Source organism: Macaca nemestrina, chromosome 14 (genome assembly GCF_043159975.1).
Source record: "Macaca nemestrina isolate mMacNem1 chromosome 14, mMacNem.hap1, whole genome shotgun sequence".
Classification (NCBI taxonomy): domain Eukaryota; kingdom Metazoa; phylum Chordata; class Mammalia; order Primates; family Cercopithecidae; genus Macaca; species Macaca nemestrina.
Window position 1 is genome coordinate 106,944,038 of NC_092138.1, and position 24,383 is coordinate 106,968,420.

Below are 24,383 nucleotides of genomic sequence, written 5' to 3' on the forward strand. Positions count from 1 at the left end.
AAAAAAAAAAAAAAAAAAGAAATAATCAATTATAAATATGATTAAAAATAAAGTTTGGGCATGGTGGCTTGTGCCTGTAATTCGGGAGGCCGAGGCTGAGGTCAGGAGTTCGAGACCAGCCTGGCCAATATGGTGAAACCCCATCTCCACTAAAAATACAAAATTTAGTCTGGCGTGGTGACATGTGCCTGTAATCCCAGCTACTCGGGAGGCTGACGCAGGAGAATTGCTTGAATCTGGGAAGCAGAGGTTGTAGCGAGCCGAGATCGCAATATTGCACTCTAGCCTGGGGGATGGAGTGAGACTGTGTCTCCAAAAAATAACAAAATAAAAACTAAAAAAATAAGGGCCGGGCACAGTGGCTCACACCTATAATCCTAGCACTTTGGGAGGCCAAGGCAGGCAGATCACCTGGGGTCAGGAGTTCAAGACCAGCCTCGTCAACATGGTGAAACCCTCCTGTCTCTACTAAATATATAATAATTAGCTTAGTGTGGTGGCATGTGCCTGTAATCCCAGCTACTTGGGAGGCTGAGGCAGGAGAACTGCTGGAACCCAGGAGGCGGAGGCTGCAGTGAGCCAAGACAGTGCCATTACACTCTAGCCTGGGCGACAGAGTGAGACTCTCAAAAAAAAAAAAAAAAAAAAAAGATTAAAAATAAGATACCATCACAGGCTGGGTGCACTGGCTCACGCCTATAATCCTAGCACTTTGGAAGGCCGAGGCGGGTGGATCATCTGAGGTCAGGAGTTTGAGACCAGCCTGGCCAACATGATGAAACCCTGTCTCTACTAAAAATACAAAAAAATTAGCTGGGTGTGATGGTGGGCACCTGTAATCCCAGCTACTTGGGAGGCTGAGGCAGGAGAATCGCTGGAACCCAGGAGGCGGAGGCTACAGTGAGCCAAGATCGTGCCATTGTACTCCAGCCTGGGCAACAAGAGCAAAACTCTGTCTCAAAAGAAAAAAAAATACCACCACAGTAACAACACAAACTCTAAAGTTTCTAGGAATTAACAACTTAGGCAAGAAAATAAGACATCTATTGAGAAAAATGTAAAAATTTAATAAAACACACAGAAAATAATCTGAATAAGTGGAATCTATTTACATTCTTGGAAGGAATAATTAATATTATAAAATGGACCATTCTTCCCAATTAGCCTATATGTTTAATGCAATCTCAATAAAAATTCAAGTTGAATTTTTTAGAAACTCAAAAACTTTAAAGGCCCACAAATAGTTAAAGTCAACCTTCAAAAAAAAAAAAAAAAGAGAATTTGTCTTATTGGGTGTTGAGATATAGTACAGATATCACTATAGTAATAAAAACATTGTAGTGTTTACAAAAGAGCAGACAATCAGACCAATGGACAGAGAATGCAGAGACAAACTATGTGCAGACGGAAGCAATATGTGATAAAAGTTAGCAAGAGAAATCAATTCAGAAAGGACAGACTGTTTAGTAAATGATTTTGAGAAATATGCAGAATTTCTCCATATTTAGTTCCCTACCTAAGACCGTACAGAAAGACAGTTTGTATGTGAATTAGCGATCTATTAGATTGAAGGAAAAATTATAAAGTTAATAGGGAAAAAACAGTAGGTCTCTGTGACTTAGGAGCAGGAATAGATTTCCTAAATGGAACTTCAAACTCCACAGCAAAAAAGTGATGAATCTGATTACATCGAACTTAAGAATGTCTATTCAACAAAGGATATAAAGACAAAGTTAACAGAATGACTCAGGACTGAAACTGACAAAGCATTAGGAACAAGAATATACAATGAAATCCTATAAACCAAATAAGAAAAGACTGAAACCCCCAAATAAAACAAGGAAAGGATATGAATGGGCAATTCCAAAAGCAGAAACCCCCAGGAATTAATAGGCACATGAAGACAAGGCCAAACTCATTAATAACCATAGCAATGCAAATTAAAGCAATGAAATACCACTCCACACTCAGTAAACTGGCAAAACTTGTAAAGGCTTGGAAATGCCATGCTGGAAAAGGCAGAAAGGCATATATAGGAACCCTTGTGCATGCTGGAGGAGGAGAGCCAGATGTAGGCTTGCTGGGAACAATCTTCTCCTATAATACTTAGTCTCTTTAGGTTTTATGCATGATCTGAGGTGCCAGGAAGAAGGAAGCAATCTGGATGTCTACCACGTAGATTATTACAAAGTGCAATGAAGTGGGTACAGACAGAAGTTGAGGCAGCTAAAACTAACAGAGAAAACATACCCATAGCTGCATCATTTACAGAAATTAAAAAGCCAGTGCTACATATTCTAAGGCAACCCAACAAAAAAAGCATCTATACGAACCACAATGGAATGGTATCCTATGGGAGGGAGGCCAATGGGGATAAAAGGGTATAAACATATAACTCAATCATGGTAATGTGACAAGGATGAAGAAAATGACTAACTCATCCCTGTATAGGTAAGATCCAAAAATAATCCCTTCCAGTGGAAAAACTCTGACCAAGAAGATTCTCAGTCACATCATGTTGCCATTCAGCCAGGTTACCACCCAAACTTAGGAAACACCAGAAGTAAGGTCAGTACCCGAGTCTCCAGGGCGTTAATGGCCTTGGCCTGGCTGCTTCTGGCTGCCAAGAGCTGTTGTCTGGTATCCTCCAAATTCTGCTCAGCAAGTGGTTTCTGTAAGTTGAAAGAAGAGTAAAAGAAGACTGTCATTCCTCAATTGAATAAATATTTACAGATTATCTACAACATACTATGATTTGTGCTAGGCACAAGAGACATGAATACATTTTTAAAAATTCAGCTAATTGAGATATAATTCACATATCATAAAGTACACACAGATAAATTTGAAATAGTCCTTTGACCTTGAGGCTGGAACAAAAGACTAATAAAAAAATTACACAATAGAGTACAGTAAGTGTCCACAAAGAGGAAGAAGCATGGGGTGGGAGATACTCCCTGCCACAGGGCAGGTAGGCGGCTTTAGAAGTCACAAGGTGGCTAGGGCTCGGGGAGCCTCCCAAGCAGGGGGATGACCAACGGCGATGTGAACAGCCTGCTACATTGAGGGAACTACAACTCCTCAGAAGCCAAAATGATGATGGGTTTAGGTCAAAAAACAAGACCAGAAAGATAGGCAAAAGGGCCAGCTCATGAGAAGCTTTTGAATGCAAAAAGGAGTTAGAACGTGATTCTGTAAGCAACATTTTTCAAAGTAGAAATTCTAGGCCAGGTGTGGTGGCTCACACCTGTAATCCCAGCACTTTGGGAGGCCAAGGCAGGCAGATCACTTGAAGTCAGGAGTTTGAGACCAGCCTGGCTAACATGATGGAATCCCATCTCTACTAAAAATACAAAAAAAATTAGCTGGATGTGATGGTGGGTACCTGTAATCCCAGCTACTCAGGAGGCTGAGGCAAGAGAATTGCTTGAACCCAGGAAGTGGAGGTTGCAGTGAGTGGAGATTGCACCACTGAACTCCAGTCTGGGTGACAGAGTGAGATTCTATCTTTTAAAAAAAAAAAAAAAGGGACCAGGAGCGGTGGCTCACACCTGTAATCCCAGCACCTTGGGAGGCCGAGGTGGGTAGATCACGAGGTCAGGAGTTTGAGACCAGTCTGCCCAACATGGTGAAACCCTATCTCCACTAAAAATAAAAAATTAGCCGGGTGTGGTGGCGTGCACCTGTAGTCCCAGCTACTTGGGAGGCTGAGGCAGGAAAATTGCTTGAACCTGGGAAGCGGAGATTGCAGTAAACTGAGATCACGCCACTGCACTCTAGCCTAGGCAACAGAGTGAGACTCCATCTCAAAAAAAAGAAAGAAAGAAAGAAAGAAAACAAAATGTAGAAGTTCTAAATGCTGGCATTAGACTTAGCTGAGAGAGCTGTTACTGAGATAGTTGTTAATCTCAGCTAGTTGTACAGATTTGAGGCCTTGCTCCAAGCCTAAGGAAATCAGAATTTCTGAGGGCAGGGCCAGAGATATATACTTTATCTATTTACTTATTTATTATTTTTGAGATGGAATTTCGCTCTTGTCACAAAGGCTGGAAAGTAGTGGTGCAATCTTGGCTCACTGCAATCTCCGCCTCCTGGGTTCAAGTGATTCTCCTGCTTCAGCCTCCTGAGTAGCTGGAATTACAGGCACCTGCCACCATGCCCAGCTAATTTTTTTTTTTTTTTTTTTTTGAGACGGAGTCTCGCTCTGTCACCAGGCTGCAGTGCAGTGGCATGATCTTGGCTCACTGCAACCTCCGCCTCCCAGGTTCAAGCAATTCTCCTGCCTCAGCCTCCCGAGTAGCTGGGACTACAGGCATGTGCCACCATGCCCAGCTAATTTTTGTATTTTTAGTAGAGATGGGCTTTCACCATATTGGCCAGGATGGTCTCAATCTCCATCTGGCTCAATCTGACCTTGTGATCCGCCCACCTCGGCCTCCCAAAGTGCTGGGATTATAGGCGTGAGCCACCGCGTCTGGCCTAATTTTTGTATTTTTAATAGAGGCGGGGTTTTGCCATGTTGGCCAGGCTGGTCTTGAACTCCTGACCTCAGGCAGTGCTGGTATTACAGGTGTGAGCCACCACACCTGGCCTAGAGATATATACTTTAAACAAACTTCCCGAGTAATTTTTATGCACATTAAACTGTATACTAATGATGATGGCACAATAATAATATTGATCATGGTAACAGCTGACATATATTGAGACCCAACTATGTTCCAGTTATCATTCTAAGCACTTTACATATTGTAACTTATTTAACCCTAACAACAATTCTGAGTTTAGTAGTATAATAAAACCAATTTTACTGGGGAAGAAACAAACACAAAGAGATTAAATTACTTGCTCTAAGTCAGGCATCCCCAACCCTTGGGCCACAGACCCTGTGGCCTGTTAGGAACCAGGCCGCACAGGAGGAGGTGAGCAGTGAGTAAGCATTACCGCCTGAGATCCGCCTCCTGTCAGAGCAGTGGTAGTGTTAGATAGCAGTGTGAACCCTATCGTGAACTGCGCATGTGAGGGATCCAGGTTGCACACTCCTTATGAGAATCTAAAGATCACGATGATCTGAGGTTGAACAGTTTCATTCTGAAACCACCCCCTCACCCTCCCCTACCCGACCCCATCTGTGGAAAAACCGTCTTCCATGAAACCAGTCCCTGGTGCCAAAAGGGTTGGGGACTGCTGCCCTAAGTCACAGCTAGTAAGTAGAAGAGGCAAAATACAAGCATGGGCAGTCTGATTCTAGAAATCAATTTACTCCCTAGAACCCACATTACATTTACTGTAGACTGTTGAAGGGAATTGTAGAAGATGTTTAAGAGAGTGATATGGTCACCAGGGCTGATTAGGAGGATCAGTTTGGCAGTAAGCATGGAAGACTGTGTCAGAGGGTGAAGGAAGAGAGACTGATGCTGGGTAGGCCAATCTGGAGACTTCTAACATAGACTAAGCTAGATTTGCTGGAAATCCTGAAGTACAACCAGTGGCAGTGGAGATGGAGTTGAAACTGACTGAAGAAAGAAAGGGAGGGTCTAATCTAGGAGGAGCCCCATGGCCTTGGCTTTGTCACCTTTGTCATGGTGTGGCCAATCATTGGAACAGAAAGAGAGGGAAGAGCAGAACATGTGCAGACAAAAGCTAAGCCTGATGAGAAAGTTCACCCGCACCACTGGGCAAGAGGCCAGTCTGCACAATAGCCTCCCTCAGGAAGGAGAGAATGCTGCCCAAGGTAATTCTTGCTCATGCCAAGAGGTAGATGTAGCTATTTTCCTTGGCCACTGCAGAGTACAAAATGGTGGGGAAGAAGGCAGTGCAGAAAGACAAGGCAGCCCAAGTGGTGGAAATCACTAGGTGTGGTTTATCGGTGATGAGATGCTATCTGTTTGTATGTATCTCTGAATACAGCTCTCCCTTTCCCTGAGAAAAGCATGTCACCCACAGGGGACATAAGGCTCTTTCTGATGTAAGCAGGACAAGCCAAAGTTGGAGAGAGTTCTCTTGCTACCATGCTGTTTGCTGGGCCTACAGCTCTGAAACTCTAGGGTTTGTGAAGTCACCAGAATCAACCCTGCCTTTCTAACACCAGACAGTCCAAAGAGAACAGAAGTTACCTCTTTCAGGAGTTCCTGCACATGCTCTTCTCCTGATAAGTTCTGTTCTAGTCTCTTCTCCAAGGATGCGACCTTCTCTTGCAAATGTATGATAATGCCTTCTTTCTCTTGAGTTTCAGCAGTGACCTGCAGGTGAAAGCAGAGATCACTTTATACTGTAAGCCCTCTCTTCCTTCCTTCCTGCTTTCTCTCGGGCCATCACATTTTCCTGCAATTCTGTCCTCAACTGTATCCTAGAAGAACAAACAGCTAAGAGCTCTTCCCTGAAACTGGGACACAGAAAATGCAAGATTAGAACCTGGCAAAACTCAGGGATCCAGCTCAGACCTAGTGCAACAAGAAGCAAACACTCTTCCCAATTAAACAACTGACGGTCTGGAACAAAGGAATTACTTACCTGGTAGAGGCAGCAGAACTAACTCCACCCAAGAAGCACCTAGCCTGCCCTGCAATGACCTATGGAACAATGCTCCCGAAAGCTGAGCGGCTGGATAAAGCAGTGATAGTGCTGATGTAGTGGCTTAAAGGCTAAAGAGAGAACTTCTGAAATGATGAGATTCACTTGGCTCACAGCACAGGGACCACAGCAGAGCTGCCATGCCTCTCACACCTTGGCTCTAGACCAACAGCTGCCCGCTTTATTTCAGTCTCTCTCTCTTTTTTTTTTTTGAGACAAAAGTGTCGTTCTGCAGCCCAGGCTGGAGTGCAGTGGCACGATCTCGGCTCACTGCAACCTCCGCCTCTCAGCTTCATGCCATTCTCCTGCCTCAGCCTCCCGAGTAGCTGGGACTACAGGCGCCTGCCACCATGCCTGGCTAATTTTTTGTATTTTTAGTAGAGACAGGGTTTCACCATGTTAGCCAGGATGGTCTTGATCTCCTGACCTCATGATTCACCTGTCTCGGCCTCCCAAAGTGCTAGGATTACAGGTGTGAGCCACTGCACCCTGCCAGTCTATCTCTTTAGCTATGATGGTAGTGGTGATAGTGGCAGGTTGGGACTAACTTGGTTCCTTTTACTACTACTAATCTTCAACTGCTGCTTGTATTAGTCTATTCTCACACTGTTATAAAGAATACCTGAGACTGGGTAATTTATAAAGGAAAGAAGTTTAACTGACTCACAGTTCCACATGGCTGGGAGGCCTCATGAAACTTAAAAGCATGGCAGAAGAAGGGGAAGCAAGGTATGTCTTACATGGTGGCAGGATAGAGAAAGCAAGCGAGGGGGGAAGTGCCATACTATAAAACCATCAGGTCTCATGAGAACTCACTCACTATCACAAGAACAGCAAGGGAGAAATCTGCCTCCATGATCCAATCACCTCCCACCAGGTCCCTCCCTTGACATGTGGGGATTACAATTTAAGATGAGATTTGGGTGGGGACACAGAGCCTAACTATATCACTGTTCAATGTCAAAGCAGAGTTCTTACCTGCTTTGAATACATGAGTTCTTACCTCCCCACTGAGGATGTCCATTCTTCCCCAGAAAAGGTTGTATGGCAACAAAAATCTCACTGTGAAGACTTGTACCTCTTTACATATACTCTGTTCCCTCAAATTCCCTTATCTTACACTTCTGTTGCTCCATCTCAAGCCATAAACTTTTATGTTCAGTTGTAACTTGGCCAATCTCTCCTCAGAATAAGATGCAGCAACCAGGCTGAAGGGTTTTGGGAAGAAATATTTGTCATTCTGAATTCTCACAGGTGGACAACAGAGATAGTGGAGGGGAAGTCTGAAGAGTAGATTTATGACCCCACGATTCAATAAGCTTTCATCAAGCCTCAACTCTATCTGCTGTTTTCTGAGGATACAATCACACATAATTCCAGCACGGAGGCTGGTGGTAGAGACAGACACACAACTAATTACAAAACAATACAATTGTGCTTCAACAGAGGGACATACACGGGGCTATGAGATATCAGATGCAAGAGGGATTAACTGGGAGAATCAGATCAGGCCTCCTAAATGGGCAAGTCCAGGTGAAAGAGGGTGGAAGAGGAACAAGCATTCTGCATGAAGGGCAGCACATGCAAAGGGGTAACAGACAAGTCCTGCAAGGCTAGAGGCTGGGTGAGGAGGAAAGAACAGCTGAACACAACTCCCAGGTCTGTGACTCAGCCACCTGGGCAAATGGTAACATCATGCAAGGCAGATAACACAGGAGAGAAGGCGAGTTTGATAGGGAAAAAAAAAAAAAAACAGTTTTGGCCATGTTGACCCATCTTTATGGGTCTCTTATTAATAATGTTAATACTAGCAATAGTAATAACTGTAATATAGCAGCAGCAGCTATAACAAGATTGCAGCAGCAATCTTGAAAAAGCGTAACTGTAGGCTAGGTGCGGTGGCTCACACCTGTAATCCCTGCACTTTGGGAGGCCGAGGTGGGTGGATCACGAGGTCAGGAGATCAAGACCATCCTGGCTAACATGGTGAAACCTCATCTCTACTAAAAATACAAAAACAAAATTAGCCGGGCGTGGTGGCAGGCACCTGTAGTCCCAGCTACTCGGGAGGCTAAGGCGGGAGAATGGCTTGAACCTGGGAGGCGGAGCTTGCAGTGAGCCGAGATAGCGCCACCGCACTCCAGCCTGGGCAACAGAGCAACACTCCGTACCACAAAAAAAAAAAAAAAGCAAAAGAAAAAGAAAAAGAATAATGGTTGATATAAGAGTTGGAGAACTAACGTTACCCAATTTCTTTTTTTTTTTTTTGAGACAGAGTCTCGCTCTGCCGCCCAGGCTGGAGTGCAGTGGCCGGATCTCGGCTCACTGCAAGCTCCGCCTCCCGGGTTCACGCCATTCTCCTGCCTCAGCCTCCCGAGTAGCTGGGACTACAGGCGCCCGCCACCGTGCCCGGCTAGTTTTTTTTTTTTGTATTTTTTAGTAGAGACGGGGTTTCACCGTGTTAGCCAGGATGGTCTCGATCTCCTGACCTCGTGATCCGCCCGTCTCGGCCTCCCAAAGTGCTGGGATTACAGGCTTGAGCCACCGCGCCCGGCCTACCCAATTTCAACTCTAAAGTGACATTGATCAAGACAGTGTGGTAATAGCGTAAAGACAGACATGTAGGGTCAAGTGAACGCTGCAAGCACTTTCTGTTATGTTTAGTCTTTACAAACACTATTTACCACATCCATTTACAAGGAAATTGAAGCTTAGGGACTAGCCCAAATGCACACACCTATTAGCGACAGATTAAGGATTTAAATCCAGGTCTTCCGGATCTAAAGCCTGCATTTGTTCTCCTACACATCAATCTGAATTCAAGAGGTATAGATGATCCTTTCCAGTTAAAACCGAAACAACACATCTTACACAGGTCACTGTGTTAGGCAAAGTTAGGGGCAGAAAAAGAATCAGTGGCCAAGTTCCATTTATGCCTCTTGTGCAACATATTGATGTGCAACCTCCTTCTCCAGGCTGGCTGATTTACTTCAGGCCCTCTTACACCTCATGTGGACTATGGGAACACCTACCAAGTCATACTCCCTGACCCCAAACCTGCCCCTTTCCTAATGATCACCCTCTTCACCTACTCCCTACCAAGTCTGGGCCTCACAGTTATAGTCCAAGAATATGGACTGCATCAATTCTGGGTGTGTGGTCACTTGATTCAGACAGACATGAGTCTGAATCCTGGCTCTGTCATTGACTCCAGCTGTATGGTCTTGAAAAATAATTTAGCCTTTGATGTCAGATGCTCATTACTATCACCTATAAAATAGGAAAACAATGTCTAACCAAAGGGTAGTTGTGAGGACTCGATGAGTCCCTAACTGTAAAACACTTGAATACTGAGCTCAGGGCAAATGCTCAGCTATTCTTGTTAAATATTCACTAATGATTATTTATGGAATTTCACGTTCACTATTTACTCTATACAACTGGCCCTGTATACCTTCCCAATCTCATCTAGCACTGTTTCCACTTCCTCCCTAAGCGCTAACCACTTACCTATCCTTTCTGTTCTCCCAACATGCCTTTTTTCCTTCATTATAAATGTATTTGTTGCACCAAGACCAGTGGCTTATGCTTGTAATCCCAGGACTGTGAGAGGCTGACGCAGGAGGCTTGCTTAAAGCCAGGAGATCAAAACCAGCCAGGTAACAGAGGGAGATCCTCTCTCTACAAAAGTAAAAAAACTGAAAACAAAAAAGGTTGAGGTTGCGGTGAGCCGAGATCGTGCCGTTGCACTCCAGCCTGGGCATCAACAGCAAAGCTTCATCTCAAAAATAAATAAATAAATACATAAATAAAATTAAGTGGCTGGGTGCCATGGCTCACGCCTGTAATCCCAGTACTTTAGAAGGCCGAGGCACGCAGATCACGAGGTCAGGAGTTCAAGACCAGCCTGACCAATATGAGGAAACCCTGTCTCTACTAAAAATACAAAAATTAGCTGCGCATGGTGGCACGTGCCTATAGTCCCAGCTACTAGGGAGGCTGAGGCAGGAGAATCACTTGAACATGGGAGGTGGAGGTTGCAGTGAGCCAAGATCACATACACTCCAGCCTGGGCGACAGAGCGAGATTCTGTCTCAAAATGAATGAATGAATGAATGAATGAATGTACTTATTTAAGTAAAAAAAAAAAAAGTAAGGTGAATTTCATGAAAATATGTTAAGTGCAATACAGGTTAGGAAGAACATAAATTGGGAAGTGGAAAGATAATGGCTACAGTTGAGGAACTGCTATCTAATAGAGTAAAAAATGTATAATTCTGAACATTGTGGGTTAAATAAAAACAAAATGAAAAGAATTAAAATTTTGTTCCCAAACTGACAGACATCTGGTACGAATAAACTAGAAAAAAATAGAAAATGCATAAATACTACCATGAATGAAGATAGGGCAGTAACTAAAAAAAGAATACAAGAAATACAATGCCAAAACATTAAACTTATAGCAAATGAACAATTATGTAGAAAAATATAAATTAACAAAAACTTAGGAAGAAATATAAAACTTAGAATTACCATTAAATAAATCTATTCAGTAATTAAAAATCTTCACACAGCCAGGCAAAGTGGCTCATGCCTGTAATCCCAGGACTTTGGGGAGGCTGAGGCAGGAGGATCGCTTGCGCCCTGGAATTCAAAACCAGCCTGGACAACATAGTGAGACCTTGTCTCTAAAAAAAAATTTTTTTTTAATTAGCCAGGTGTGGTGGTGTGAGCCTGCAGTCCCCAATATATGGGAGGCTGACGTGGGAGGATCACTTAAGCCCAGGAATTTGAGGCTGCAGTGAGCCATGATTGCACCACTGCACTCCAGCCTGGGTGACAGAGTGAGACCCTGTCTCAAAAACAAAAACAAAAACAAAAAACAAAACAAAAAAAACCACCAGCGACAAAAATTTAAATTTTGATATGTCCCTACTATATTACCATATAATTGAGAAAAAATAAATTAGAGCTCCAGGTATCATATGAATGTTTTCCGGGAGCACAATGTTGAGCATAAAAAATAAGTTTAGAAAAATACCTACAGAATGACTTCAATTTTTTTTTTTTTTTTTTTTTTAAGAAGCTCCAAATCAACAGGTCTTTTATTGCATCATTTAAATATCACAAGTAGGTCTTAGGAGTCATCTGGCATCTTCTTTCTGTAGCTGGATAACTCTTAGATCTTATTCATCAGCCTGCTGAACAGTTCCTTTTTCAGAGACATAGATACCATCCAAAAATTTCCTGATATCCTTGTTTTTAACTGTTGTAGCTTGCTGAATCAAAGCCACTGAATTTGAAACAAGTTCAATGTCATTTCCTTCAAGGATTAATTCATCTTTCTGGGCTTGAGATACTGAACAAGCAACACCTGGTCTCATCCGAACCCTGCGGATGTATTTTTCACCCAAGAAATTTCGGATTTCAACAAGAGACCCATGCTCCTGGATAACGACGTTGATGGGGAAGTGAGCATACACAGACCTCATCTTGTAACGGAAGCCCAGTGTAACACCCTTGATCATGTTCTGTACATGACTACAAAGAGTCCGAACGGTAGCCAGTTCCTTTCTGTTACCCCACCATTTGTCAACCCAAAGCCTCTTTTTTTTCTTTCCAAGAAGACTGAGTTCTACATTGATGTGATTGAAGTCCCTCCGCAGGGTTCCTCTGGGGCCCTTCACGATAACTGTGCGTCCCTTCAGAGTAATGTCAACAGTTTCTGGAATGTCGACAGTCTGATTGCTGAGAATGGTCTTCATTCTCACAGTAGACGCAGCAAAAAAAGCCAGAATGACTTCATTTATACAACATTAATAAGCATGGAAAACTAAAGAAGATATTGTTTAGGGATAAAACTGACAACATTAGAAAGCAAAGCAGACAATGAAGCAATCTCTGGATAGTACTTACTTCCAAAGGAAAAAGGAATGGGATGGAATAGTGAAGGGCACAGAGGGAACCTCAAAGATAAACACATTGTTCTTTTTCTTAACCTGAGGGATAGCTCAGAGGGCTCATTGCCTTGTTATACTTTCTATCGTACTCATAATTTATAAATATGATTTTATATATACTCAGTAAAGACAAGAAAAAAGTGAATTCCAAATTAACAATCTTCACACAATACCGGCCCATCTGTTGCCCAAGCCAGAAGCCAATAAATCACCCATAAAAATACAGACTTTTGTCTTCCTCTCCTCCCATATCTGTTATATTAGTAAGTCTGTCAATATTTCTTACATTTGTCTACCCACTATTATCTTCACCACCACACTTGTCAAAGCCTCCATCATCTTATGGTCGAACAACTGCAAAAGCTTCCTAAGTGGAAGACCCTCTCAGTCTCCTAATGGCCAGAGTAATCTGTTATTCTCTCTTATTCTGTATGTCACTGGCTTTCTTCTAGTTCCTTGAATGTGCTAATACTTTTATTTGCCTCAGAGTTTTTGTTCATGCTGTTCCCTGCCTGAAATTCTCTCTCATTATCCCTTTCTCTCTAGCCTGAGCACTGCATCAAGTGTTACTTCCTTAAGTGTTCTACAGCTCCAAGACTGGATCTGATCTGATATCTTTTAATAGGATCTCACAACATCTCGTAGTTTTCTTTCGGAACACTCATCACAGTTAGTAATTATATATGTGATTACTGATTAATGTCTGACTTCCCTTCTAGACTATAAGCATTACAAAGGCAAGAACTGTATCTATTTTGCTCACCACAATATTATGAACACCCAGCACAGAGCCCAGCACATAGTAAGGCTTAACTAATCTTTCTAGCATGAATGAAGAAACTTACTGTGACCACAGTCTGGACTTCCCTGAGCCCCATTTTTCCAATTATAAAAACAACAGATGGTTCTAATTGACATCAAAGGGTCCCTTGAATATCAAAGTTGTGGCCAGGTGCCTATAATCCCAGCACTTTGAGGGCCAAGGTGGGCAGATCACTTGAGGCCAGGAGTTCAAGTCCAGCCTGGCCAACATGGTAAAATCCTGTCTCTAATAAAAATACAAAAATTAGCTGGGCATGGTTACATGTGCCTGTAGTCCCTACTATTCAGGAGGCTGAGACGGGAGGATTGCTTGAGCCCAGGAGGTGGAGGTTGCAGTGAGCCAACATCACGCCACTGCACTCCAGCCTGGGTGACAAAGTGAAACCCTGTCTCAGAAAAAAACAAAATACAAAAACCAAAGTTGTGTGTCTGTTGTCCCCCTTCTTCCACGACCCCAAATGTACTCTCTAACCTTCTGCCTTTTCTGCCTCCTGTTGTCCTCCTGATCCTTGACATTCCAGTTCCTCTAGGAAGATTTCCTTGACTCCTGGGCTGGAATGTACTTCCCCTATGGCATATATTTTGTATTTGAAAAATCTAGGGTTGAGTGTGGTGGTTCCCCTCTGTAATCCCAGCACTTTGGGAGGCTGAGGCGGGTGGACTGCTTGAGCCCAGGAGTTTGAGACTAGCCTGGGCAACGTAGCAAAACCTCATCTCTACAAATAATAATAATAATAAAAATTAGCCTGTTGTAGTGGTGTGTGTCTGTAGTCCCAGCTACTTGGGAGGCTGAGGTGGAAGGATCACTTCAGCCTGGGAGGCTGAGGCTACAGTGAGACGTTCATGCCACTGCACTCCAGCCTGGGTGAAAGAGCAAGACCGTGTCTCAAAAAAAAAGGAAAAGAAAAATCTAGTTCATTTACATGAGACTTCTTGTTTGAGCATTTCTTTTCTTGTGATTACAATAGGTTTGAGTTCTATAATGAAACTGTAAGCCTCTGAAGGAAAACAACATCTGTACTGAGATTTTTAGTTCGTTGAGGGTAGAAAGCTTGTATCACAGTCATTCATTCATATATATATTTACTGGGTGCTCCTTATTGTGAGGCAGCAAAGTGCAATAGAATAAGCATGAGTTTTGGAATAAGACTTGGGTTAGAATCCAACTCTGTCACTTACTGTATAATTGTGAACAAGGTCAATAACCTCTCTTAGTTTCCACTTACATATCTGTAAGTATGATAATACTTAGCTAGAAGGGGTATACAGACCTCTATTGACAAAATCTTACTGTACTGTAATTATGCTGTAAGGCTCTGTCTCACTTGAGATCAGCATTTCTCAAAAGATGAGGGTAGGGTGGATGGCACTGCCCAACAGGGGGGTGGTTCTGTGATGTGAGGGGAAGGGCTGGATGTCAGTGACTAAAGGATGCTATTGGCATTCAGAACCCAGAGGCCAGGAATGCTAAATGTCCTGCAATGCAATGGACGATCATACAATACAAGTTGTTCTACTCAAAATGCCAATAAGAAATATGCCATTGGGAAATACTACTTTATTTTATTTCTATTTATTTATTATTATTTTTTTGAGACAGAGTCTCTCTCTGTCACCTAGACAGGCTGCAACGCAGTGGTGCAATCTCAGCTGACTTGCAACTTCCACCTCCCAGGTTTAACTCAAACTCCTGCTCAGCCTCCCAAGTAGCTGGAATTACAGGCACACGCCACCACACCCAGCCTTATTTTTATATTTAAAGACAGTCTTGCTCTGTTGCCTGGGCTGGAGTGCTGTGATATGTTCATAGCCCACTGCAGCCTTGAATTCCTGGGCTTAAGCGATCCTCCCACCTCATGATCCCAAACGGCTGGAACTACAGGTGCACACTACCACACTGGCTAATTTTTTTTTTTTTTGGTAGAGATGGGGTCAAGAGGAGGACCTCATGTGATCCTCCTGCCTTGATCTACCAAAGTGCTAGGACTACAGGCTTGAGTCACAGTGCTGGGCCTAAGAAACACTGCTTTATATTCAGTAATATTATTGTTCATCTTTATATTCTCAGAGTTTAGCACAGCCCTAATGTAGAAAGAAAACAAATGTATGTCAATGAAATGAAAAAACAAATTGTAATGACATCATTTGATTATGTGCCATAGAACAAACTGGATTACAGCCAAGTATGTCAAAGGTACAGCCCTGGTCATGTCAGCCACTATTGTTATATTTTTCATGCTCAAGGTCCATTATGTGCTTAAAGATATATTTGAGTCAGGCCAGGTACAGTGGCTCATGCCTGTAATCTCAGCACTTTGGGAGGCCGAGGTGGGTGGATCACGAGGTCAGGAGTTTGAGACCAGCCTGGCCAACACGGTAAAACCCCGTCTTTACTAAAAATACAAAAATTAGCCAGGTGTAGTGGCGGGCGCCTGTAATCCCTGAGCAGTAAGAGCAAGACTCCGTCTTAAAAAAAAAGAAAAAAAAAGAGACATATTTGAGTTGACCAAATGGTATAAGAATTCCTGATGGGAAAATACTGACTACTTCTGCTAAGCAATTGTATGGCCATTTCCATCTGAGTGCAGCCTAGAATAAGAAATGGAGCCATGTGGACTGCATGAGAAATATATGTTCAGTAGTCACTCTTAGGCAGAAATATCTGAAAGAACTAGTTTTTATGAATCTTAGAAATCCAGGTCTTCTCCTCATACTCTACTTACCTTTTGCAAATCAATGGAAAGCTGCTGAATGAGTGCTTGGAGCTCTTGTTCCTTTTGTTCCAGGGCTGTGATCTTACTTTCTGCATCTGTTTTTGAAGCTATCACATGATCTCTTCATCAAAAGAAAGCAGACAATGAACAAATTTGGATATCTCATCTAATATACAGTCTTCTGTAGGAAAAATACAAATGGTTCTTTCTATGTCAAGGCTACAAGCATCATTAGCCACACGCAGTTTTCAATGGGAAAAGCCTCAGCTCTCTCTGAAGCAGGAGCCCAAGGAGAAAAAGTCCATCCTAGTTTAAGAAAGAAATCCTGACCTGCCTCTCCTTAGTCTATAATACCTTACAAACTAAAACCACATTGAATTGCTCAGCAGGGCTGGAACTGTCCTGAGTTTCAGCAGCTGAAGGGGAAAGTGGGTTGGAGGTAGGGTGGGGCCTAAGTCCTAGGCAGGTAAGTATGTGTCCAGAAGCCTTTGCCAGCACTGGAATCAGAAAATGGTGTAATGAACAACGGGGAAAGGTGAGCAGGCTATAGCCAGAACTACACTAACACCTCTTCCCAAGGGCCCCACAGACCAAGCAAGAACCTCTGCTCTTCCAGCGTTGAGTAGTGTCTCTGCAATTCTTCTAGCTTCTGGCTTAAGTCTGATGACATCTGGTTGGAGTTCATCAACTCCTCCTGGGTACGACTAAGTTCTCTGGTTCGTGCCTCCAATTCTTGCTCCATTTTCCCTAGACTTTCTTCTTTTTTTAAAAGCTGACACAAAAATACAAAGTTTCATTGGGCTATGCTAAGAAAAATACATTTAAGACCGGGCAGGTGGCTCACGCCTGTTATCCCAACACTCTGGGAGGCCGAGGCGGGTGGATCACTTGAGGTCAGGAGTTTGAGACCAGCTAACTGTTTGCCATGGCTAACATGGCAAAACCCTGTCTCTACTAAAAACACAAAAATTAGCCGGGCATGGTGGCGGGTGCCTGTAATCCCAGCTACTTGGGAGGCTGAGGCGGGAGAATCACTTGAACCTCAGAGGTGGAGGTTGCAATTAGCCAAGATCATGCCACTGCACTCCAGCCTGGGTGACAGAGCCAGGCTCTGTCTCAAAAACAAAAAAAAATTAAAAAAGAAAAATACACTTAAAAACAAATCTGGGCTGGGTACAGTGGCTCATGCCTGTAATCCCACCATATTGGGATGCTGAGGCATGCATATCGTTTGAGCCCAGGAGTTTGAGACCAGCCTGGGTAACATGGTGAAACATCATCTCTACAAAAAATACAAAAATTAGCCGGGAATGGTAGTGTGCCTGTAGTTCCAGCTACTCGGGAGGCTTAGGTGGAAGAATCCCTTGAGCCCTGGAGGTCAAGGCGGCAGTGAGCCACCATCATGCCACTGCACTCCAGCCTAGGTGACACACACACACACACACCAAAAAAAAAAAAAAAAAGAAAAAAGAAAAAAAAATCTAAACTTGTCAGGCGTGGTGGCACACACCTATAGTAAATGCTTACAGTCCCAGTTATTTGGGAGGCTAAAGTGGGAGGAGAGCTTGAGCCCACGAGTTTAAGGCTGCAGTGTGCTATGATCACACCTGTGAGTAGCTATTATACTCCAGCCTGGGCAACACCGTGAGACTCCATCTATTTAAAAAAAAAAAAAAAGTGGACCAATAACCAAACTTTTATAACATTTTTGTGGGCTTATAAGAGGATTTATATACCTAGTAGGTAAAAAAAAAACAAAAAAACAAAAAAACAAAAAAACAACAACAGAAAAAGAGAACATTTCAAACAGAAGTTTTCTATTTTAATAAATTTTAAAACATACAAATATGATTAACATCAAATATGATTAGTATCAAATATTAGTGGTGTTATGTTTATCAGCAATTAGAGAGTGATGACTAGTAAAATCTGAGTGAATAATCATCTATTCAGTATTTAGCTACTAAAACAAAAACGCATACCATGTGCTTTATTTTACTTAGTTCCTGCTGCTGGAACCCCTCTAATTCATCCATTTCATCTCTCCTTTGGAAAAGATTCATACTCTGGTTCTTCATTTCCTGTAACTGGGCTGTCAGAATAATTTTCTCCTATTTGAAAGAAAGACATCAACTCAGGCAACTAAATCATTAGAAATCTGTATTACAAAAGTGAAAATCTTTTCTTTTTTAAAATCATTTTTATTTTTTTATTTTTTTATTTTTTTTATTTTTTGAGACGGAGTCTCGCTCTGTCGCCCAGGCTGGAGTGCAGTGGCCGCATCTCAGCTCACTGCAAGCTCCGCCTCCCGGGTCTACGCCATTCTCCTGCCTCAGCCTCCCGAGTAGCTGGGACTACAGGCGCCCGCCACCTCACCCGGCTAGTTTTTTGTATTTTTTAGTAGAGACGGGGTTTCACCGTATTAGCCAGGCTGGTCTCGATCTCCTGACCTTGTGATCCGCCCGTCTCGGCCTCCCAAAGTGCTGGGATTACAGGCTTGAGCCACCGCGCCCGGCCAATCATTTTTTTTTTTTTTTTTTTTTTGAGACGGAGTCTTGCTCTGTAGCCCGGGCTGGAGTGCAGTGGCCGGATCTCAGCTCACTGCAAGCTCCGCCTCCCGGGTTTGCGCCATTCTCCTGCCTCAGCCTCCTGAGTAGCTGGGACTACAGGCGCCCGCCACCTCGCCCGGCTAGTTTTGTATTTTTAGTAGAGACGGGGTTTCACCGTGTTAGCCAGGATGGTCTCGATCTCCTGACCTCGTGATCCGCCCGTCTCAGCCTCCCAAAGTGCTGGGATTACAGGCTTGAGCCACCGCGCCTGGCCAATCATTTTTATCTTTAGAGACAGAGTCTCACTAGTTGCCCAGGCTGGCCTTGAACTCCTGGGCTCAAGCAATCCTCCCACCTTGGCCTCTGAAAGTGCTAAGATTACAGACACGAGCTACCACACCCGGCCTGAAAGTGGAACTCTTAATAAAGGAAAATCTTCAGGAAATCTCATGCCAGTGGATAATAATGCAATGATAATGGGAAGCATTACAGAAATATGGCATTATTTACAAATTCTTTAATTAAATAAATCCTTTAGAGAATTTAATTATTTATTTAAAAATAAATGTGTTTTAAATAATTGTGAAAAAGGGGAATAAGAGCAACAATTATGTAGAACTTTTTTTTTTTTTTTTGGTAGAGACAGGATCTTGCTCTATTATCCAGGCTGATCTTGAACTCCTGGCCTCAAGACATTCTCCTGCCTCAGCCTCTCAAAGTGCTGATAGATATGAGCCATTGTGCATGGCCTACGTAGAACTTTAAAGTTCTTACATCTGCTTAGCAAGTCCAGATATATATTTTATGTGTCTATTCTTTTGTTGTTGTTGTTTGTTTTTTGACACAGAGTCTCACTCTGTTGCCCAGGTTGGTTTGCAGTGGTGTGATCTCGGCTCACTGCAGCCTCCACCTCCCAGGTTGAAGTGATTCTCATGCCTCAGCTTCCCGAGTAGCTGAGACTACAGGCGTGCAACACCATGCCTGGCTAATATTTCTACTTAGAGATGAGGTTTCGCCATGTTTGCCAGGCTGGTCTCGAACTCCTGACCTCAGGTGATTCACCCACCTCCACCTCCCATAGTGCTGGGATTACAGTTGTGAGCCACTGTGTCCAAGCTTATTTTACCTGTCTATTCTTGTTTTGTTTTGTTTTGTTTTGTTTTTGAGATGGAGTCTTGCTCTGTCGCCCAGGCTGGAGTGCAGTGGCACAATCTTGGCTCACTGCAAGCTCTGCCTCGCAGGTTCACACCATTCTCCTGCCTCAGCCTCTCGAGTAGCTGGGACTACAGGCGCCCACCACCACGCCTGGCTAATTTTTTTTTTTTGTATTTTTAGTAGAGATGGGGTTTCACTGTGTTAGCCAGGATGGTCTTGATCTCCTGACCTCATGATCCGTCCGCCTCGGCCTCCCAAAGTGCTGGGATTACAGGCGTGAGCCACCGTGCCCAGCCTACATGTCTATTCTTGGTGACACACTGAACTGGCTGAAAAACGCGAGTAACAAGTAAGATTGAATGCCTGAAAAAAATTAAATGCACGTAGATTAAATGTAGAACTGATTTCAGTTAACAAGATAAAAAAAAAATTAGACATGACTGGTGTCAGCGGGTTACAATTTATTAAATGATCATTTCTAGCAGTGGACTCTTGCCTCTAATCCCCGCACTTTGGGAGGCCAAGGTGGGCCTATCGGTTGAGTGCAGGAGTTGGAGACCAGCCTGGGCAACACGGTGAAACTCTATCTCTATAAAAAATACAAAAAAATTAGCCAGGCATGGTGGCATGTGCTTGTAATTCCAGCTACTCAGGGGGCTGAGGTAAGAGAATCACCTGAGCCCAAGAAGTCGAGGCTGCAGTGAGCTTTGACTGTGCCACTGCACTGCACTCCAGCCTGGGCATCGTGGTGAGACCACGTCTCAAAAAAAAAAAAAAAAAAAGAAAAAAAAAGAAAAAAGGACTCTTTTAAGGATTAACCCTGCTGTTACAGTTTCTAATTCTTGACTGAAAAAACAAACAAAAAAACCCAAAAAACCCAAAACATCTTTAACAATGAAAGTGGCTTCAAAGACCTATATAGGTGTCTCATTACTACTTCCTACTCTAGAAAATTTCCCCAACCTCTTACACCTGTGATCCCAGCACTTTGGGAGGCCGAGGCAGGTAGATCACGAGGTCAGGAGATCGAGACCATCCTGGCTAACACAGTGAAACTCTGTCTCTACTAAAAATACAGAAAAATTAGCCAGGTGTGGTGGCGGGCACCTATAGTCCCAGTTACTTGGGAGGCTGAGGCAGGAGAATGGAGTAAACCCAGGAGGCGGAGCTTGCAGTGAACCAAGATGGCACCACTGCACTCCAGCCTAGGTGACAGAGTAAGACTCCATCACACACACACACAAAAAAGAAAAATTTCCCCCAACCTCTCCTTCAAAAGAACAAAACAAAACAAAGAGAAAATTCCCTTTGTGAACCTTATGAACCTAAGTAGGTTTTTTAGTTGGTTCAGCCCTATATGGATACCCTTTACCAAAATTTTAAAAGATAAAAAAACAGTTCAATGAGAATTTCAATTGCCATAATTTTAAGAGTTTCTTTTATGACAAGAAAACCTTAATCCAACCCATACCTCCATATTTAAGAAGACTGTCATTAATAGCATATGTTTGAGGATTTTTTTTTTTTTTTTTCAAGCACAGGTTTCCTTGGGACTTGACTTTTCTATAATTCTTTCCTTATATAAAAATGTTGCCAGGCACAGTGGCTCATGTCTGTAATCCTAGCACTTTGGGAGGCCAGGCAGGAGGATCACTTTGGTCTATGAGCTCAAGACCACCCTGGGCAACACAGTGAGACCTCATCTCTATTAAAATTTTTTAAAAAATTAGCTGGGCATTGTGGCTCATGCCTGCAGTCCCAGCTATTCAGAAAGCCTAGGGGGGAAAATCATTTGAGCCCAGGAGGTTGAGGCTGCACTGAGCTGTGATTGTGCCACTTCCAATCTGGGCAACAGAACAACCCCTTGTCTCAAAAAAAGTTAATGTATTCTCTCAGCTTGATAATCGGATTTCTATAGAACAGAAAGTAAATAGTTAACTTGGTGTTTTATGGCAAAAAAATAGTTGATCTAATGATTATTTTAAAACTAAAATGTTTTTCCAATTGTAGACTTGAAATTTCATCTTGTTCATATGTGGGAGCCAGGAATATATTACTTAAGGTACCTGCACGGTGTTATGCAAGCAACGGTATAAGAATAATCAATTTTCCTCATCTACATCTAGCAAAGAGGTTCTCATATATGTTCAATGCTCAGCCTTGAGAAATGCCTTCCTTCCCCACTGCTTCATCTTTAAGTGTTCCTAATATTACCACAGTGTCAATCAGAACCACAGCAGGAAAGAGATGGACAACTCAAATCAGGCATTTTGAGGATGGTTTAATAAAAGGGCTTATCAAAGCTGTGGGATGGGTAATATAGCACAAAAGATAATGTGCTGGTAACAGTTGGGCATAAACAGGCAAAAAGATGAAGAGGTTATAGGAAACCCAGAGAGAGAAAAACTATGTCAAGAAGGCAAACCAAAGGTCCCACTGAAACTGTGACTTTTGGCCATGGGATGCAACTAAGCTGAAGAGACCCCACATGGGGAAAGGTGGGGGAAGAAACTTCCTGACCACATCTTCTTTCACACATGGTTCTTTCAGGGTTCCCCACTGGCTGAACCCAACCGGATGCCAGAGGGCATTTTAAGCCCTGCTGATACAGTCTCTATCAGCGTTCAGGTATGCAGAGAAAGGGAAGAGAGGAGGAGTGCAGAGTATATCAGGAGGGGCAAACAAAAGACATCCTGCACAATTCACCAAAAAAGGGGAGGATCTGAGCTTTTCGAGTCAGTATCTAATCATAAACTGTCCTGCTTCCAAGAGGTGGTATAGCAATCAGTATGTTGGTTACTGGATAAAACGTTTTCCAAACCCTAGAGATGAGACCAACAAAAATGAGACAAAAATAAAGATGAACTAACCTTTTCAAGCTGATCCATCTTTTCTGACCATTCCTAAAACAAAACAATACAAAAGTATGGTTTCCAGTGAAGAGCATCTGTAATACCAAGATTTCCAGAAAACAGAACAACCCAACTCTTCCCAGAAAGCAACTAACCCAACAAAACAAAAAAGCCAATTAAAAAAAAATCCATAAACTTGGTTTAAGAAAGGCAAGAGTCACAGCAGTAGAAGAAAATGCACTTTATCTAAGATTCTAGAATAGAATGAATTCATGAATATAAGCCCGCAGATTTTTACTAAGCAGGACACCCAAGAAAAGCCGTATCTGCTGTTCTGATGCAGCTTCTCAGCTTGTTCCTGGGAGTTTTGCCATGAGTACTGTTGTTTCTTGGGAGTGGGTAGCTGGGACCAGCTGAGTTGAGTAATTCTGCAAATGATGTTTAGAAATTAATTCCTGAAACTGGGGGAGTAGGGGGGATCTTTTGCAGTCCCTGATCATTATTTTCCTTTTCATTTTGATTTTACCAACATGCTTTATGCCATCTGTGTAAATTAAAAGAAAAAGAATCATGCCCCTTATTCACAAACCATAAAATAGTGAGGAAAAAAAAAACTCATTCGCACAAAAGGCAATATACTGATTGCCTATAATCAGAATCCATGAATTTTAGATTATTTCTTCATTTATATACATTCATACCATAGTTATCCACTAAGTATTGGTAAATGGTATTTTTTCTGACTAGTAAATGTCCTAGATGATGAACAGACACTTTAAAACCAATCAACCAACCCACCTCCTCCAGATGAAATAAATTACACAATTTCTTAAGTGAAACATAACAAGCTGTCTTAATAAATCAAAATTACCATTACAATATATTGATGCTTATCTTAAATTTAAAATGTCATCTATTATTTTGAACAAAATATACTTCATAATTACTGTAATAGCCAGTAACAGAATTATTTTCCTTCCTTGTGGTTATTCATTCAGCATCTTCCAGTGGTTGGTTCTGCTGAGATTATAGGAGTTCCCCTCTGTCCAGATGGTTGGGATTGAAGAAACGTGGGAACAGAGGTTGGAAGAACTCTGTATACTATGGATTATGACTAGGTTAATAATATCTTCTCCAGGATAAAAGGAAAATGTCTGGGGCTTAGACTTTCAGAGAGGTTTTTAGAGGGCAGAGACCTTTTCTCTTATTTTGGGGCCTGCCATCAGATTACAGATACACTATTTCCCTTCTCAATTTTATGAAACTATATAGATGCAAGGAATGATACTCTCACATTCTGGACACATTTCATGATTAGAACTGTAAAGTTTCTTCACTTTACAAGAAAAGGCCAAAGAAAACCTTAAAGAACTTATAACATTCCTTTTCTCCTAGGCTATAAATATTTTCTGTAGGTTATGTCATGATTTTTGAAGTCACGTCACTAAGTGAAATCTTTCCACTAGTTTTGGGCAGTGCCACATATAAAATACCTGGTCCTTTCTGGCTAATGCCAAAGCCAGTCCTTCTGCCATTTTGGCTCTGTTGGCTTGGAATGTCTCATTCTGCTCTTGAAATTTCCGCATGGAAGCTGTTAACAAAGAGGCTCTATTTGAGATATGAAAATACTTCAGAAACAGCATGACAAATAGCCCATGTGATTATTTTAAAACTGTCACCTAATGAAAAAGGCCAAAGTCACATAAGTGGATTATGGTACTAGGAAAAGCTTGATCCACCTCAACTTTCCAGAAGAAT

The 24,383-nt window shown here is 42.5% G+C and overlaps 1 protein-coding gene and 1 pseudogene across 6 annotated transcripts in view; both read right to left on the reverse strand.

Moving 5' to 3' along the window:
- Positions 1 to 24,383, reverse strand: part of LOC105463915 (golgin A1) — a 77,003-nt gene that overhangs the window by 38,707 nt on the left and 13,913 nt on the right. For 5 of the 6 annotated variants that reach the window (XM_071078324.1, XM_071078323.1, XM_011711341.3 and 2 more), the window contains 7 exons: positions 24,119 to 24,216; positions 22,644 to 22,676; positions 18,052 to 18,180; positions 16,672 to 16,841; positions 16,079 to 16,190; positions 6,117 to 6,242; positions 2,577 to 2,672 (listed from right to left, as the gene is read on the reverse strand). In XM_071078324.1, coding sequence (XP_070934425.1) covers positions 2,577 to 2,672; positions 6,117 to 6,242; positions 16,079 to 16,190; positions 16,672 to 16,841; positions 18,052 to 18,180; positions 22,644 to 22,676; positions 24,119 to 24,216 — 764 coding nt within the window. The remainder of the gene's footprint in view (positions 1 to 2,576; positions 2,673 to 6,116; positions 6,243 to 16,078; positions 16,191 to 16,671; positions 16,842 to 18,051; positions 18,181 to 22,643; positions 22,677 to 24,118; positions 24,217 to 24,383) is intronic. The other variant, XM_011711340.2, reaches the window with a different exon arrangement.
- Positions 11,661 to 12,362, reverse strand: LOC105463914 (large ribosomal subunit protein uL6 pseudogene; annotated as a pseudogene).